The 16,761-nt window shown below is 41.5% G+C and overlaps 1 protein-coding gene across 2 annotated transcripts; it reads right to left on the minus strand.

Annotated features, from left to right (window-relative positions):
• Nucleotides 1-2,549: 2,549 nt before the first annotated feature.
• LOC139387241 (metastasis-associated in colon cancer protein 1-like) lies at nucleotides 2,550-7,847 on the minus strand. 2 transcript variants are annotated; one of them, XM_071133358.1, is made up of 5 exons: nucleotides 7,706-7,847; nucleotides 6,287-6,412; nucleotides 3,818-5,871; nucleotides 3,467-3,655; nucleotides 2,550-3,177 (listed from the first exon to the last, which is right to left on the minus strand). In XM_071133358.1, the coding sequence occupies exons 2-5, from the start codon at nucleotides 6,402-6,404 to the stop codon at nucleotides 2,974-2,976; spliced, it is 2,565 nt and encodes an 854-aa protein (XP_070989459.1). In that variant the 5' UTR covers nucleotides 6,405-6,412; nucleotides 7,706-7,847; the 3' UTR covers nucleotides 2,550-2,973. The 2 variants fall into 2 exon arrangements, with proteins under 2 accessions (XP_070989459.1, XP_070989451.1); XM_071133350.1 differs by having other exon boundaries at nucleotides 2,563-3,177; nucleotides 7,702-7,765.
• Nucleotides 7,848-16,761: the final 8,914 nt, after the last annotated feature.

Consider the following 16,761-nt stretch of genomic DNA (forward strand, 5'->3'; position numbering starts at 1 on the left):
GTCTGATGAGACCAAGATAAACTTATTTGGTTCAGATGGTGTCAAGCGTGTGTGGCGGCAACCAGGTGAGGAGTACAAAGACAAGTGTGTCTTGCTTACAGTCAAGCATGGTGGTGGGAGTGTCATGGTCTGGGACTACAGTTCATTGAGGGAACCATGAATGCCAACATGTACTGTGACATACTGAAGCACAGCATGATCCCCTCCCTTCGGAGACTGGGCCGCAGGGCAGTATTTCAACATGATAACGACCCCAAACACACCTCCAAGACGACCACTGCCTTGCTAAAGAAGCTGAAGGTAAAGGTGATGGACTGGCCAAGCATGTCTCCAGACCTAAACCCTATTGAGCATCTGCGGGACATCCTCAAACGGAAGTTGGAGGAGTGCAAGGTCTCTAACATCGACCAGCTCCGTGATGTCGTCGTGGAGGAGTGGAAGAGGACTCCAGTGGCAATCTGTGAAGCTCTGGTGAACTCCATGCCCAAGAGGGTTAAGACAGTGCTGGAAAATGATGGTGGCCACACAAAATTTTCACTTAGGGGTGTACTCCCTTTTGTTGCCAGCGGTTTAGACATTAATGGCTGTGTGTTGAGTTATTTTGAGAGGACAGCAAATTTACACGGTTATACAAGCTGTACACTCACTACTTTACATTGTAGCAAAGTGTCATTTCTTCAGTGTTGTCACATGAAAAGATATCCTCATATTTACAAAAATGTGAGGGGTGTACTCACTTTTATGATATACTGTTCTTCTATTTTAAGCCAGAATGTATGCAGTCATAACATTCACCTGTAATACAGAACAGAAACAGGATAGACATCCTGAGCTTCCCCGTTGCCAACGCCAACAGATAAAGACTAAAGACCATACAATGCAACTCCCAGTTGAAACCAGCTTAAATAAACAGAGGAGAGAAAGTCAAACTAAAAAGGTCAACAAGAGTAAGTCAACAGAAAACACACAGCCAGGAAATTATAGGACAAGATTCAGTCATATATAAGGTTCAAGGACAGGATTCAATCATATATAGGGTTCAAGGACAGGATTCAATCATATATAGGGTTCAAGGACAGGATTCAATCATATATAGGGTTCAAGGACAGGATTCATTGCTTATAAATTTCATATAGGGGAGTTCATTGCTTATAAATTGGGGAGTTAGGGAGTTTCAGATGAATTTAAGCTTCAGGTCTTTTAACTGAAGGGTTTCCTCTGTGGATACAATCTGTCTGTACAGAGAATGTGATCTAGGCCTATGTAATTAAAGTGTTATTGCCATGGTAAATCAAGTCGTTTCAATCATGAACAGACTTCAGTATTAGGGTCAATGCACGTCCCTAACGGAACCCAAATATTCTCATTTATCTTTAACTGAACGGATGTGACATGTTAGAGACCAAAGTGAACCGCATGACACTACTCGTAGTATCTTGTCACATTATTACACTACCCACAATGCAAGACACAGACCCTTACTGCTCACTATCCCTGCTACTCTTACAAGACATGTGATTCACAACATAAATAATTGATCTTCTTCTCAATTGACTACTTTAGTTGACAAATCATTGAAAATAGTCATATATTACTTATCTGTCAAAATGTAAGTGATATTAATTCATACTTCATACACACCAGGTCACCATTTCAGTTATATATTACTTATCTGTCAAAATGTAAGTGATATTAATTCATACACACCAGGTCACCATTTCAGTTATATATTACTTATCTGTCAAAATGTAAGTGATATTAATTCATACACACCAGGTCACCATTTCAGTATATATTACTTATCTGTCAAAATGTAAGTGATATTAATTCATACACACCAGGTCACCATTTCAGTTATATATTACTTATCTGTCTAAATGTAAGTGATATTAATTCATACACACCAGGTCACCATTTCAGTTATATATTACTTATCTGTCTAAATGTAAGTGATATTAATTCATACACACCAGGTCACCATTTCAGTTATATATTACTTATCTGTCTAAATGTAAGTGATATTAATTCATACATATATCATCATTGTGAAATATTATATTTCAGAAAAATCACAACAAGGTTGTTTTACATTATATTACATATTTCAAATATATTTTAACATAATATGCTATTTTCAAGTAGACAAAACTAAATGCACTGAAAAAGGTTTCAGTGTATGGGCTTAAGACACAGAGTTAAAAAAATAGCAATCTGAATACTGAGGATTGGATTTGGCAGAAAAAACAAATGTAATCCCTTCCAACCTTAACTAAAATTAGCGTAAATACAGCTAAAATAAACGTAAATAAATGTCAAATGTAATGAAAAACCAGGGGGATTTCATGTAACATTGTAACATAAAATATAAAAGGTATGAAACCGTGTGACAACTGGAACTGGAAGTAACTCTACTGTATGTTGCCTCACTATTAATGTCAAATCAATAACAAGCGCTATCACATAGTGTCTAACAGAAAAACCCAAAGTAACAGACCTCAATATAGTTTCTGCTGTTTGGTCTTAAGAAATGATGTCAAAGAAAGCAGATATCTGTTAGACAAATTATCAAAACGAAAACTTTATAAAACTCATGTAAAGATACATATGGTTAATATGGCTGAGATATATGTTCGTACACTGGTTCTGGCTTTGTATGAACCAAATCTAGCAATATAGTTTAAGTATCTAGCCACAATGAATAATTAAATATAGCTATAATTATGTTTACGACATGAACTGAACTCTAAGAAGAAACTCTGACAAAGTGGGCAAAGACGACATGACACAAGAACAAGAACAAACAGACTTCATCTTCGCCTCCCCCTCTGCATCGTAACAAGGACCTCCATATTCAAAGACAGTGGGAACTGCAGTAAGCTTGATCAAAAGGCCTCTGTGGCCTCAGTTCTACAGTTGTTACCCATTTGAGCTCTCCAGCATGCTCATTCTTCTCCTCAGTGGGGTTCTATGGTTCTATGGTTTGGTGAAGGCTGAGACCCTGAGGATCTCCAGACAGTTGACTGCGATTAGCGCCCCGGTCAGCTGCCTCCACTGTCTGGTGATTGGGCTCTTCATCTTGTCTAGGGCCAGGTGGAGGTCCTGGATCATGTCCTGGTAGCCCTCCCCGTACAACTGGCTCCATGAGTACAGGAAGTCATAGGCAGGTTTCCACATAGACTACAATAGAGAGAGGAGGATCCACAAGTTCAGTTGATAGATTCTCGAACTATCAACTAACTATCAAATCAGAGTTTATTCGTCATATGCACAGGATACGCAGGGTGTAAATGGTACAATGAAAGCAGTTGAAATAAATCTACAGCACATCTATAATGGACTATACAAAAAAAGTATTGGTACAGCCTCCCTAATCGTTGTCTGTTGATCCAATGAGATCATGAAGGGGTGATCTCCTAAGAACAACACATTTTCCTAAATAGAACAAATAAAAGTCAAATGAACTAACCACGACGCTAACTTCTCCACTCTTCCCCCGGTGTGGTGCCTCGTAAGCAGCGATCTGAGCACTGGAGAGTTTCCCCAGCCTCTCAGCGAGCTCCCTCCACCTGATACCCAGCTCCACCGCTGTGGACAGGATGACCGTGTTCTGGATCAGATGAGCCACTAGAGCCTGAGAGTCCATCTTCAACAGACCCTAGGATGGAAAAAGCAACATATAAAACACTTACTTGAAATGCAACAAATGAAGCGCAATTGGAAAAGAGAAAAAGTTATTCAAAACAAAGGTCAAGCTGGTTTGAAGATTCTTCTCTAAACCGGAATACTATCAAACATGTCCCGTCCTTTCTACACTTACGATCATGAGCTTGTGCTGGAACTTCTTCTTGCTGTTCTCAGTGTGGCAGTCCTCCTTCAGTTTCTCCAGCACGCAGGCCACCTTCTCGGCTTCTGTTTCAGCATGTCTCCGTGTGATTGTGTCCAGCAACAAGCTCGAGTAGCCCAGGGCATCAGCGAAGCCCCTCCAGCTGGGGATGTGTTCAGTCACCAGTGTCTGGATGTCTGAGTAGATGTAGGTGAGCTTCTTGAACGGCAGTGCCATGTTGTCCAAGAGGGTCTCGGTGGTGAAGTCAGTGCCGTTGAAGTCGATCACTTGGTCTCGGGTGATGAGCTTGACGTTCTTGCAATGGACCAGGCCGGTCCTGCCTCGGAGGAAGCCGATGTACCACTCCTTGACTTTGGACTGGCCCACCGACCTCACGGTCTCTCTGGAGAGGAGAGCCACGGTGTCACCCTTGAAGTACTCCAGGAGGTACTCCACTCGCGGTTGCCGGAGCACTGACTTCAGCGCCACCCCGTAACACTGCACCTTCACAGGTCTGGTCCAGAATTTGGGGAACTCTGGGACGGATTCCTCCGGTATAGATAGCGATTGACACATTTTGTTTCGCACGGGATCTCGCTTTTCAGAGCGAATAGGTGCCGCTGCAGGGGAAGACACCTGGAACTCTGCTACTGTGACGCTGTTTGAATCCCTCACCTGGAGGCATAGTTTAAAGGAATCCATCTCCCCATTGCCCATCTTGGCCAGCTCAAGAGGCAGGTGAATGACTTTACCCAGTTTGAGTAGCCCTTGTTTCACCTCTTTCCTTTTATCCTGGGCTTTGACTTCGAACTTTGACGCTAAGACGGAAGTCGCAATGTGTAGGTCATTCAGTCTCTCTGGGCTAAACTGGTGCTTCTCCCAGAGCTGTAGCACCAGAGGGGGCAAGTTTCTGCTGCCCCTGTGGATATCTGAGAACGGAAGCCTCGGTGGAACGTTATCGTGGCAAGAGACGACCACGACCACTTTGAAAGATGGATGGATATACTTTGGGCCATAAACGGCGACGGTGACTTGACGATCCAGGTAATCCCAAACGGATGTAGCAGGGGGCTGGATAACCGAGGCCTCTGCGGCTACAATAACATAGAAATTAGACTTTAAGTCTTGAAGACTCATCTGCATGATGTTCTTGTAAATGTAACAGTCCTTGACTTTCTGATAAGGTCCCTCTCTCTTGTTGGACACTAGTCCCACAAATGTGGTCATGACCTGACTTATCGGATCCTTCTTGACCTCCGCGACCATTTTCATTTCCAGCGTGATGGATTCCTTTCCACTCGTGTTGCTGAGACTCACCTCCAGGAGCGGACTCACGGTTGTCATGTAGTTGTTGTTCAGCCCGTGAGGGGGCTCCAGGATGGCTTTCAGTGCAACCTCCTGAACCTCCCCAGCAGGAACATGGCCCTCTGGGATATGGACGGTAATATCAGAGTCTGGTAACTGTAGTGACCCTCCGCTGTGATCTATCTTGCAGACTATCTGAGAGTCGGTGGCTTGGGTCTGGGCCCATCCAGGACTCTGACTCATCAGGCCTAGGTCAAGACATGATCTCGTTAGTTGCCTGTGACTCAACCAGGCCATTTTGTACGCCTCCCGGTCATTTTTCAACCACTCAAAATCTGCATTCAGAAATGGGCCTGCTGACAATTTGAGGCCATTTTCCCTTTTCGGTTCCTTTCTCTCCTGGTCGTCGAGAATATCCGAGGCACTCCTCCATCTCCCTGATTGTCTTATGCTCTTTTGCTTCGTATCCGCAAAATGGGCGAAGTTTGTTTCGTCCGAAGATGTGCTACTGGCGTCAAAGTTCTCAGTGTCAAACAGAGTCGAAGGTTCATCTTTCTGTACTGAGAGATCAGCGTTGCTTAGTGTTTTGTCATTGTTTGTGTGTAAAATGTCATCCAAAAACGGATTGGATATAGACAGTTTGTTCCAGAATGGATTTGTGGTTTGACTTCCATGTTTGACCTCCGGCTGCAACACAGGCCACTCTGAATGTTTTGTCACTTGATTTATTATGTAACTACTCCCTGTGAAAATACAAAATATCTGTGTCAAATCAAAGCCTTACTTACTAATATAAAACATACATATGAGAGCATGGTAAAATCACACAGAATGGGCTTCAATACTGGTTGTTGCTCTTTAAAGAGGCATTATTTTAAACGAAGGTACCACTCAAAGGAGCTACTGTACAAAACACATAATGCAATCCTCTATTTGAAACTGTTTCATAACCAGGGTTGCAAACATCTAGTAACTTTCCCAAGACTACCAGGCTTTCCAAAAATCCTGTTTCTGGATTTCCTGCTTATTCTCTTCTGATTCCGTGAATCTTCCAACTGGAATCTCTGGAAAACCTGGGAAAGTTACCCGATTTTTGGAAACCTATTAATGACATCTAGTTCAAAGACAATATATTTCATAAACGTTAGAGTAGGCTACCATTTAAATTGTTGATGTTCAGCGTTCCAGTGTCGTCTAGATCAATCAACGTCCCCTCAGATTTGCTCCTAATGAGACTTCCTTGGCGACGAAATGACTTTGCTCTGACAGCTGCCATCTTTACATCTGTAAACAATAAGATTCATAAGTTACACACACAATTACTACACCTCAAATTGCAATCAGTTGGCATAATAATATAGAGTACACAGTATAACCTATATAATATTTTTCAGAATTCGGAGGGTTGCCGTGGCTCGAATTCGGGTCCAGCGGCTGTGAAGCCAAGACATTAACCGTTATGCCAAGAGGTCCGAACCACTTGACAAGGTCTCTAGGTGTCGAGTTAAGGTCGCTAAAATATATTGGCCAATGTTATGTTTTCTACCCTGGCTGTTTATTCTATAAAACGTGGCTACAAACATGATAGTTTAAGAATACGGATAAAGTAGCCTACAGCGGAATCTAAAAAAAAAGCCTATGAAAACACAGAGAAACAACATATCTAATATGGCCTACAGTTTCTTTCGTTTACCAAAAGTTGTTTTGTAGTAGGGCTGGCCGATATCTCAAATTCATATTTTTGGGCCCGATTGCCCAGCCCTATGCCATTGTTAGTCATTTTCCTCCACACTGGTTCACACCTGAGATTCTTTACCTGGGGCTACCTGTGGGATTAGTTTGAGGTAACCTATTTTACAGAGCATAAAGCATGAATTCATTCAGGCTGTAATTTGTTTGCGTAAAGGGATACTTCTTATGATTCATGTATACCCTATGTTGCTGTCGCAGTGAGTCAGTAATAATTAATTTGGGTTGTACACGAGTGCACACAAACAGGTTGCTCTTGTCTGGGATTCAACAATCAGTTATTCCGCAAAGCCGATTCTTGAATGTGTGGGTGGGTGGGTAGCCAACCCTCCTGTCGAATTTCACCTTCGCGTTATCTCGAAATACAGAAGCCTTGTTCAGGCGCACCTGTTGGATAGCCTACCTTATCGTTGAGAAAATATATAGAGACAGAGCTAGGTGTGAATAAACCATCATCAAAATTTGGCTACATACATACAGTATGACTATTGTAATAGTTGTTTTTTCACATGTAGAAATGCTGCTCCTCTGTCTATGCCAGATTTACAAAGATACTGTTTCCGCAGAGTCAACAGGTGTATTACAAACGCTCGCTTGTGCGCTTCAACTACGGTAAACCAGTGGCTATGTAGTTCTGTAAGATGAAATATATATATAATAATAAATAAATATATAGCGTCGCTGTCAAACTTTCAAACACAAGATAGACCTACCTGTACTATGTTCATACAAATGTTATGATTCCGTTCAGCTACTAGATTTGCACACTTGCCTACAATTTCCAGCGTCGGTAGAAAGAGCAGAAATATTGTAACAATACTTACTTACCATGTCTAGCCAAACTGTGTATCAGAGATGTCGGGGAATCTCACTTTTGATCCATGGTAATAAGGTTTCCGCCATAGCCTTATTTAGACACTAACCAAATAATATCTTTACACCTTCACGCCACAACTCTCGGCTTCTGTTTGCTTTGAAACTACAAGCATTCCGGGACTAGTAGTTCAAAACAATGAGGCTACTCTTCAAATGAGCTGGTTTAACTTTATTATACAACTACAATATCCGTAATGCAATCCTGTATTTACGCAAAGAGTATTGCAACACCTGAAACTGTAGCAGAAACTAGGTCGGTTCAGTGTTCTGTCATTAAGGTAGAGATACTTTTTTTTTCTCCCGCGGATGCAATTATGTGAAGGGCAGACAGTTCAATTACAAAATTGGTTCATCATGCATAATCATTTAAGCTATTATAAATAATGGGTCATAATAACACACGTATAAGCTATTTACTAATTGCTTTAAACAAAGAGTTTTGATTAGAAGTTATATATTGTGTTACTCAATTAGTGCATTTAGTGTATGTGTTTGGACATACCTACTCACTCAAGGGTTTTTCTTAATTTTTTACTATTTTCTACATTGTAGATCAATAGTGAAGACATCAAAAGTATGAAATAACACATATGTCAAATCAAATTTTTTATTTGTCACATACACATGGTTAGCAGATGTTAATGCGAGTGTAGCGAAATGCTTGTAATCATGTAGTAACCCAAAAAGTGTTAAACAAATCCAAATATATTTGAGATTTGAGATTACACATTGTAGAAAATAGTAAAAATAAAGAAAAACCCTTGAATGAGTTGGTGTGTCCAAACTTTTGGCTGGTACTGTATGTGAATAACATTGTGATCCTCTCTCTTAGTATAAACGTGGGTGTTTCTTCCAGCCAATGCCATACAATTCTCCTTCCGTGGCCTCCAATTGCTCTTAAATACAAGTAAAACTAAATGCATGCTCTTCAACCGATCGCTGCCTGCACCTGCCCGCCTGTCCAACATCACTACTCTGGACGGCTCTGACTTAGAATACGTGGACAACTACAAATACCTAGGTGTCTGGTTAGATTGTAAACTCTCTTTCCAGACCCACATCCAACATCTCCAATCCAAAGTTAAATCTAGAATTGGCTTCCTATTTCGCAACAAATCATCCTTTACTCATGCTGCCAAACATACCCTTGTAAAACTGACCATCCTACCAATCCTCAACTTTGGCGATGTCATTTACAAAATAGCCTCCAATACCGTACTCAACAAATTGGATGCAATCTATCACAGTGCCATCTGTTTTGTCACCAAAGCCCCCATATACTACCCACCATTGCAACCTGTACGCTCTCGTTGGCTGGCCCTCGCTTCATACTCGTCGCCAAACCCACTGGCTCCATATCATCTACAAGACCCTGCTAGGTAAAGCCCTCCCTTATCTCAGCTCGCTGGTCACCATAGCATCACCCACCTGTAGCACGCGCTCCAGCAGGTATACAGTGCCTTGCGAAAGTATTCGGCCCCCTTGAACTTTGCGACCTTTTGCCACATTTCAGGCTTCAAACATAAAGATATAAAACTGTATTTTTTTGTGAAGAATCAACAACAAGTGGGACACAATCATGAAGTGGAACGACATTTATTGGATATTTCAAACTTTTTTAACAAATCAAAAACTGAAAAATTGGGCGTGCAAAATTATTCAGCCCCCTTAAGTTAATACTTTGTAGCGCCACCTTTTGCTGCGATTAAAGCTGTAAGTCGCTTAGGGTATGTCTCTATCAGTTTTGCACATCGAGAGACTGACATTTTTTCCCATTCCTCCTTGCAAAACAGCTCGAGCTCAGTGAGGTTGGATGGAGAGCATTTGTGAACAGCAGTTTTCAGTTCTTTCCACAGATTCTCGATTGGATTCAGGTCTGGACTTTGACTTGGCCATTCTAACACCTGGATATGTTTATTTTTGAACCATTCCATTGTAGATTTTGCTTTATGTTTTGGATCATTGTCTTGTTGGAAGACAAATCTCCGTCCCAGTCTCAGGTCTTTTGCAGACTCCATCAGGTTTTCTTCCAGAATGGTCCTGTATTTGGCTACATCCATCTTCCCATCAATTTGAACCATCTTCCCTGTCCCTGCTGAAGAAAAGCAGGCCCAAACCATGATGCTGCCACCACCATGTTTGACAGTGGGGATGGTGTGTTCAGCTGTGTTGCTTTTACGCCAAACATAACGTTTTGCATTGTTGCCAAAAAGTTCAATTTTGGTTTCATCTGACCAGAGCACCTTCTTCCACATGTTTGGTGTGTCTCCCAGGTGGCTTGTGGCAAACTTTAAACAACACTTTTTATGGATATCTTTAAGAAATGGCTTCCTTCTTGCCACTCTTCCATAAAGGCCAGATTTGTGCAATATACAACTGATTGTTGTCCTATGGACAGAGTCTCCCACCTCAGCTGTAGATCTCTGCAGTTCATCCAGACTGATCATGGGCCTCTTGGCTGCATCTCTGATCAGTCTTCTCCTTGTATGAGCTGAAAGTTTAGAGGGACGGCCAGGTCTTGGTAGATTTGCAGTGGTCTGATACTCCTTCCATTTCAATATTATCGCTTGCACAGTGCTCCTTGGGATGTTTAAAGCTTGGGAAATCTTTTTGTATCCAAATCCGGCTTTAAACTTCAGTATCTCGGACCTGCCTGGTGTGTTCCTTGTTCTTCATGATGCTCTCTGCACTTTTAACGGACCTCTGAGACTATCACAGTGCTGGTGCATTTATACGGAGACTTGATTACACACAGGTGGATTGTATTTATCATCATTAGTCATTTAGGTCAACATTGGATCATTCAGAGATCCTCACTGAACTTCTGGAGAGAGTTTGCTGCACTGAAAGTAAAGGGGCTGAATAATTTTGCACGCCCAATTTTTCAGTTTTTGATTTGTTAAAAAAGTTTGAAATATCCAATAAATGTTGTTCCATTTCATGATTGTGTCCCACTTGTTGTTGATTCTTCACAAAAAAATACAGTTTTATATCTTTATGTTTGAAGCCTGAAATGTGTCAAAAGGTCGCAAAGTTCAAGGGGGCCGAATACTTTCGCAAGGCACTGTATCTCTCTGGTCACCCCCAAAACCAATTATTTCTTTGGCCGCCTCTCCTTCCAGTTCTCTGCTGCCAATGACTGGAACGAACTGCAAAAATCTCTGAAACTGGAGATACTTATCTCCCTCACTATCTTTAAGCATCAGCTGTCAGAGCGGCTCACAGATTACTGCACCTGTACATACCCCACCTTTAATTTAGCCCAAACAACTACCTCTTTCCCTACTGAATTTATTTTATTTTATTTATTTATTTATTTTGCTCCTTTGCACCACATTATTGTTATTTCTACTTGCACATTCTTCCACTGCAAATCTACCATTCCAGTGTTTTACTTGCTATATTGTATTTACTTTGCCACCATGGCCTTTTTTTTGCCTTTACCTCCCTTATCTCACCTCATTTGCTCACATCGTATATAGACTTGTTTCTACTGTATTATTGACTGTATGTTTGTTTTACTCCATGTGTAACTCTGTGTTGTTGTATGTGTCGAACTGCTTTGCTTTATCTTGGCCAGGTCGCAATTGTAAATGAGAACTTGTTCTCAACTTGCATACCTGGTTAAATAAAGATGAAATAAAAATATTTTTTATATAAAACTATATAAAAAAAAATGCACACCATATGTTTGTGGTGTTGAGTTTGCACTCATATATCTTGTCTAAACTCAATATCCAAACCCAATATGCAAACTCAATATCCAAACCCAATATGCAAACTCAATATCCAAACCCAATGTCCAAACTCAATGAAAAGTTGATGTGGATGAATTGTGGCCAGAACCACTATTATTGTGGCCAGAGCCGGTGTGGTGTCGTGTTGACCTTGGTCTCTGAAAGTAGCTGGTGTTGGAGGAATGCGACTAAGCGCTCCTGAGTAGATTATGAATGTTCATTTTTTATGTGGAAAAGGAGGTCATACAGCACCTATTTAAAACTCTGGGTAACACATACAATTATTGTGAAAGGCAAAATGCAAATAAAACTTCACTTACAGATTAAGGTTATGCCCTTTTGGTGCTCAAACCTCAAATTAAAACTTTTTTTGATAAAACATGATTGATCAAATATTTCAGTATTGTACATATCATACCCCTGAAACTGGTACTGTAGTAGTCGATGCTTTGGACAACTCTACTGACAATGACTTGAAAGAAGTGAGACAGATATGCCTCCTACTGGTCATCCTTAAACAAACTTGCATCACAATGCTGGTTAGATACGACGCTGTTGAGAAAGTTGACTAAAGTCTGCTCTCTAGTGGTGCTCTTAAAGTGTTGTTGTGCCAGAATAAACATTTACTAGATGACTGACTGAATGTACATTGAGTGAAAACGTCTTTCCCCTCATATAGAGCCTTGCTACTCAAAAATGAGTTCATGGACATCATCATAAGGCCCGTTTATACCTGCCACTAACATGCATCCTTTGCCCTGATCTTGTCCCAATCTTATCCGTTTACACTTATAAAATCAGATCAAAATCAGTTCATAATGCATCTGTTAATCATCTACACCTGTCTAAAAATGTGGCCACAATCTGAATGTGGACAAGATCAAGACAAGGGACGCATGTTAGAACCAGGTATGAATGGGGCTAGAGTCTCTGTGGAAAGTAGCAATATGTTAATCACTTTGTATTAAAGGGATAGTTCACCCAAATTACAACATTACTTACATCAGTGGTTCCCAACCAGGGCTACTTGGGACCGCTACGGGTACTTGACCTACACACAGAGGGTACTTGAGAAGACATTGGTGGAACAGTAACCAAAAAAGGTTGAGAACCACTGGAAGTCATCTATTAGCCAGAAGAGACCGTATTCAGCATTTCAAATATTTTTTAACTGTTAACTTTGGGGCAGCAGCATGTTCGAATTGCATGAATATATTTTACCCAAATTACAACATTAGACGATTCATTGCCCTGAAAGCAGTCTATGGGCTAGAAGATACTATAATTATTATATATATATTTTTTACTTCACAACTGCCACTAACTGCAAACGTCAGACCAGCAACATGTATGAATACATGTCTAAACCAGCTAGGATGGAAAGAAGTACAGTACCAGTCAAAGGTTTGGACACACCTACTCCTTCAAGGGCTTTTCTTTATTTGGACTATTTTCTACATTGTAGAATAATAGTGAAGACATCACAAATATGAAATAACACATATCATGTAGTAACCAAAAAAGTGTTAAACAAATCAAAATAGATTTTAGATTTTAGATTCTTCAAAGTAGGCACCCTTTGCATTGATGGCAGTTTTGCACACTCTTGGCATTCTCTCAAACAAGTTCACCTGGAATGTTTTTCCAACAGTCTTGAAGGAGGTCTTACATATACTGAGCACTTGTTGGCTGCTTTTCCTTCACTCTGCGGTCCAACTCATTCGAAACCATCTCAATTGGGTTGAAGTCAGGTGATTGTGGAGGCCATGTCATCTGATGCATCACTCCATCACTCTCCTTCTTGGTCAAATAGCCCTTACACAGCCTGGAGGTGTGTTGGGTCATTGTCCTGTTGAAAAACAAATGATAGTCCCACTAAGCACAATCCAGATGGGATGGAGTATCGCTGCAGAATGCTGTGGCAGCCATGCTGGTTAAATGTGCCTTGAATACTAAATAAATCACAGACAGTGTCACCAGCAAAGCACCCCCACACCATCACACCTCCTTCTCCATGCTTCACAGTCGGAACCACATATGCGATGTCATCCGTTCACCTACTCTGCGTCTCACAAAGACACAGCAGTTGGACCCAAAAATCTCAAATTTGGACTCATCAGACCAAAGAACAGATTTCCACCAGACTAATGTCCATTGCTCATGTTTCTTGGCCCAAGCAAGTCTTGTCATGCCCTGATCTGTTTCATCTGTCTTTGTGTTTGTCTCCACCCTCTTCCAGCCATCTTTCCCATTATCCCTGTGTATTTATACCTGTGTTCTCTGTTTGTCTCTATGTAAACTGGAAACCACATATCCTGAGGCTGCATTCATTGAAGCTGGGGATTTTAAAAATGCTAATCTGAAAACAAGACTCCCTAAATTCTATCAGCATATCGATTGTGCTACCAGGGCTGGTAAAACTCTGGATCATTGTAATTCTAACTTCTGCGACGCATATAAGGCCCTCCCCCGCCCTCCTTTCGGAAAAGCTGACACGACTCAATTTAGTTCCTTCCAGCCTACAGACAAAAACTAAAACAAGAAGCTCCCGCGCTCAGGTCTGTTCAACGCTGGTCCGACCAATCTGATTCCACGCTTCAAGATTGCTTCGATCACGTGGATTGGGATATGTTCCACATTGCGTCGAACAACAACATTGACGAATACGCTGATTCGGTGAGCGAGTTCATTAGAAAGTGCATCGGCGATGTTATACCCACAGCAACGATTATAACATTCCCAAACCAGAAACCCTGGATTGATGGCAGCATTCACGCGAAACTGAAAGTGCAATCCACTGCTTTTAACCAGGGCAAGGTGACCGGAAACATGACTGAATACAAACAGTGTAGCTATTCCCTCCGCAAGGCAATCAAACAAGCTAAGTGTCAGTATGGAGACAAAGTAGAGTCACAATTCAACTGCTCAGACACAAGAGGTATCTGGCAGGGTCTACAGTCAATCACGGATTACAAAACATGTTAACCCTTGCAAGGCTGCACTCCCAGACGGTATCCCCAGCCACATCCTCAAAGCATGCGCAGACCAGCTGGCTGGTGTGTTTACGGACATATTCAATCACCCCATTCCGTGGCGGCAGGGTAGCCTAGTGGTTAGAGCGTTGGACTAGTAACCGGAAGGTTGCAAGTTCAAACCTCTGTCGTTCTGCCCCTGAACAGGCAGTTAACCCACTGTTCCTAGGCTGTTATTGAAAATAAGATTTTGTTCTTAACTGGTTAAATAAAGATAAAATAAATAGAATTCCCATGAATGTTAGAGCGCTGGATGGGTTCTCCATAGGCCGGGTTACCCACCATACCACCCCCATCAACCTAAGAGTGTCAGGGAACCACAGCGAGACGCTCCAGTTCCTGCTAGTTAAGTTTCTGCAGGTTCCCGTGGTATTGGGATTATTTTGGCTCCAGCGACACAATCTCTCTATTGACTGGTCTCTCTATTGACTTGCCCCGGACCTCTTCGCCATTTCCGCGGAGTACACCCCCAGGAGCCAAGACCATTCTCCCATCCTCCAAGATCATTAGCCCCTCTGCTGTTCGTCTTCTGTTGCCCCGTACCCTCCCGTATACATCCTACTTTTCATATATCTACAGTTAAACCCATGTCACGCAGCCCTTTGTTGCCTGTTTCTGGGTCACACCCTGATCTGTTTCACCTGTCTTGGTGTTTGTCTCCACCCTTCTCCATGTTTCGCACATCTTTTCTGTTATCCCCTGTGTATTTATACCTGTGTTCTCTGTTTGTCTGTTGCCAGTTTGTTTCGTTCGTAGAACCTACCAGCATTTGTTTCCCTGCTCCTGCCTGTTTCTTGCTCCTGTTTTGTCTTTCCCTGTTTTTGACCACTGCCTGCCCTGACCCTGAGACTGTCTTGCGTTCTGGACCCTGTTGGAGCGAACCATTAAGGAGAGAGCTGAGCATTAAATAGGTCTAGTTGCCAGGCTGAAATAGCAAGGACATGCACATTAAGAGAAGATGACACCCAGGCCTTATGACACCCAGGCTATACTCTATTTTTGAAAGAGTACATTAACCAAGACCATACAAACATTTATGACAGCTGGACATACTATGGTCAGCAGGATACAGAAAGAAAGATAGAAGCAAGATAACTGATGACTAACACGTGAAACATAAGCATGCAATGCATACATTCTTTTTAGAACATGGAAAGAGTTCTACCATCATTATAACCTAACCAAAAGCAGATATGTGGGCGTGAACTAGCTCTGAGATGAGAAGAAAATAATATATGCATTGCATGCTTACGTTTCACGTGTTAGTCATCAACCCTTACACCCTCTCTGTATTATTGACCCTTGCCTGCCTTGCCCTGTCATTTGCCTGCCCCTGTTTAAGGAATAAACTTTTGTTTCTTCAAAACTGTCTGCATCTGGGTTATAGCTTAAATGTGATAAGTCTCTTCTATTTGGTGTTCTTTAGTATTGGTTTCTTTGCAGCAATTCGACCATGAAGGCTTTATTCACGCAGTCAATAAACCTGAATGAGTATGTGTCCAAACTGGACTGCTCCTGCACGTGGCTGTAACGTGTACGCTAAGAATCGGGAAGCAAGTACAGGTAGTGAATTTAATAAATACCGTAACAAAACATGAAATACGATTAGTGTAGACATGAAACAAAATCAGAATCAATAACGTCTGGGGAAAGAACCAAAGGGAGTGACAGATATAGGGAAGGTAATCAGGAAGGTGATGGAGTCCAGGTGAGTCTCATGAGCGGGAGTAGACGTGACAGTGGCAAGGGGTTAAGCCCTCTCACCTGGTTAAAAGTTAAAAGTTTGTACAGATGTAGAATCTTAATTTGACCTATACTGTCACAGCAAAATAAGGATTTAAACATTTAGGCCATACATTCTGAGCAACAAAAGAGTGATCAAATTAAGATCCTACACCTATAGATTATATCAGTGGGACTGTTTACCTCCAGGGAACCTAGTGGATGCAGGTTCCTGGTGCTTCAAATGCCATAGCAGGTTCATTTAATGTGAAGAAAGTTCATTTACTGTGTGCTATGTTAGCCCTACACATGTGTAGGCTAGTATTGACTCTCACAGTCTTACAGTATGTTCATATTTTAAGCTATACTGATTCACAAACAATTGATATGCAAACATTCATTGTGATATAAAAAGGTCTTTACTTCTTATGCTTTTCCAAATGTTGCATTTGAATGCAATATGAACACAGCATCTACTGTCCATGGGCTTCAATTAAGCCTTAACAGTTACATTTTG

This window comes from Oncorhynchus clarkii, chromosome 3 (genome assembly GCF_045791955.1).
Source record: "Oncorhynchus clarkii lewisi isolate Uvic-CL-2024 chromosome 3, UVic_Ocla_1.0, whole genome shotgun sequence".
Taxonomy (NCBI): Eukaryota; Metazoa; Chordata; class Actinopteri; order Salmoniformes; family Salmonidae; genus Oncorhynchus; species Oncorhynchus clarkii.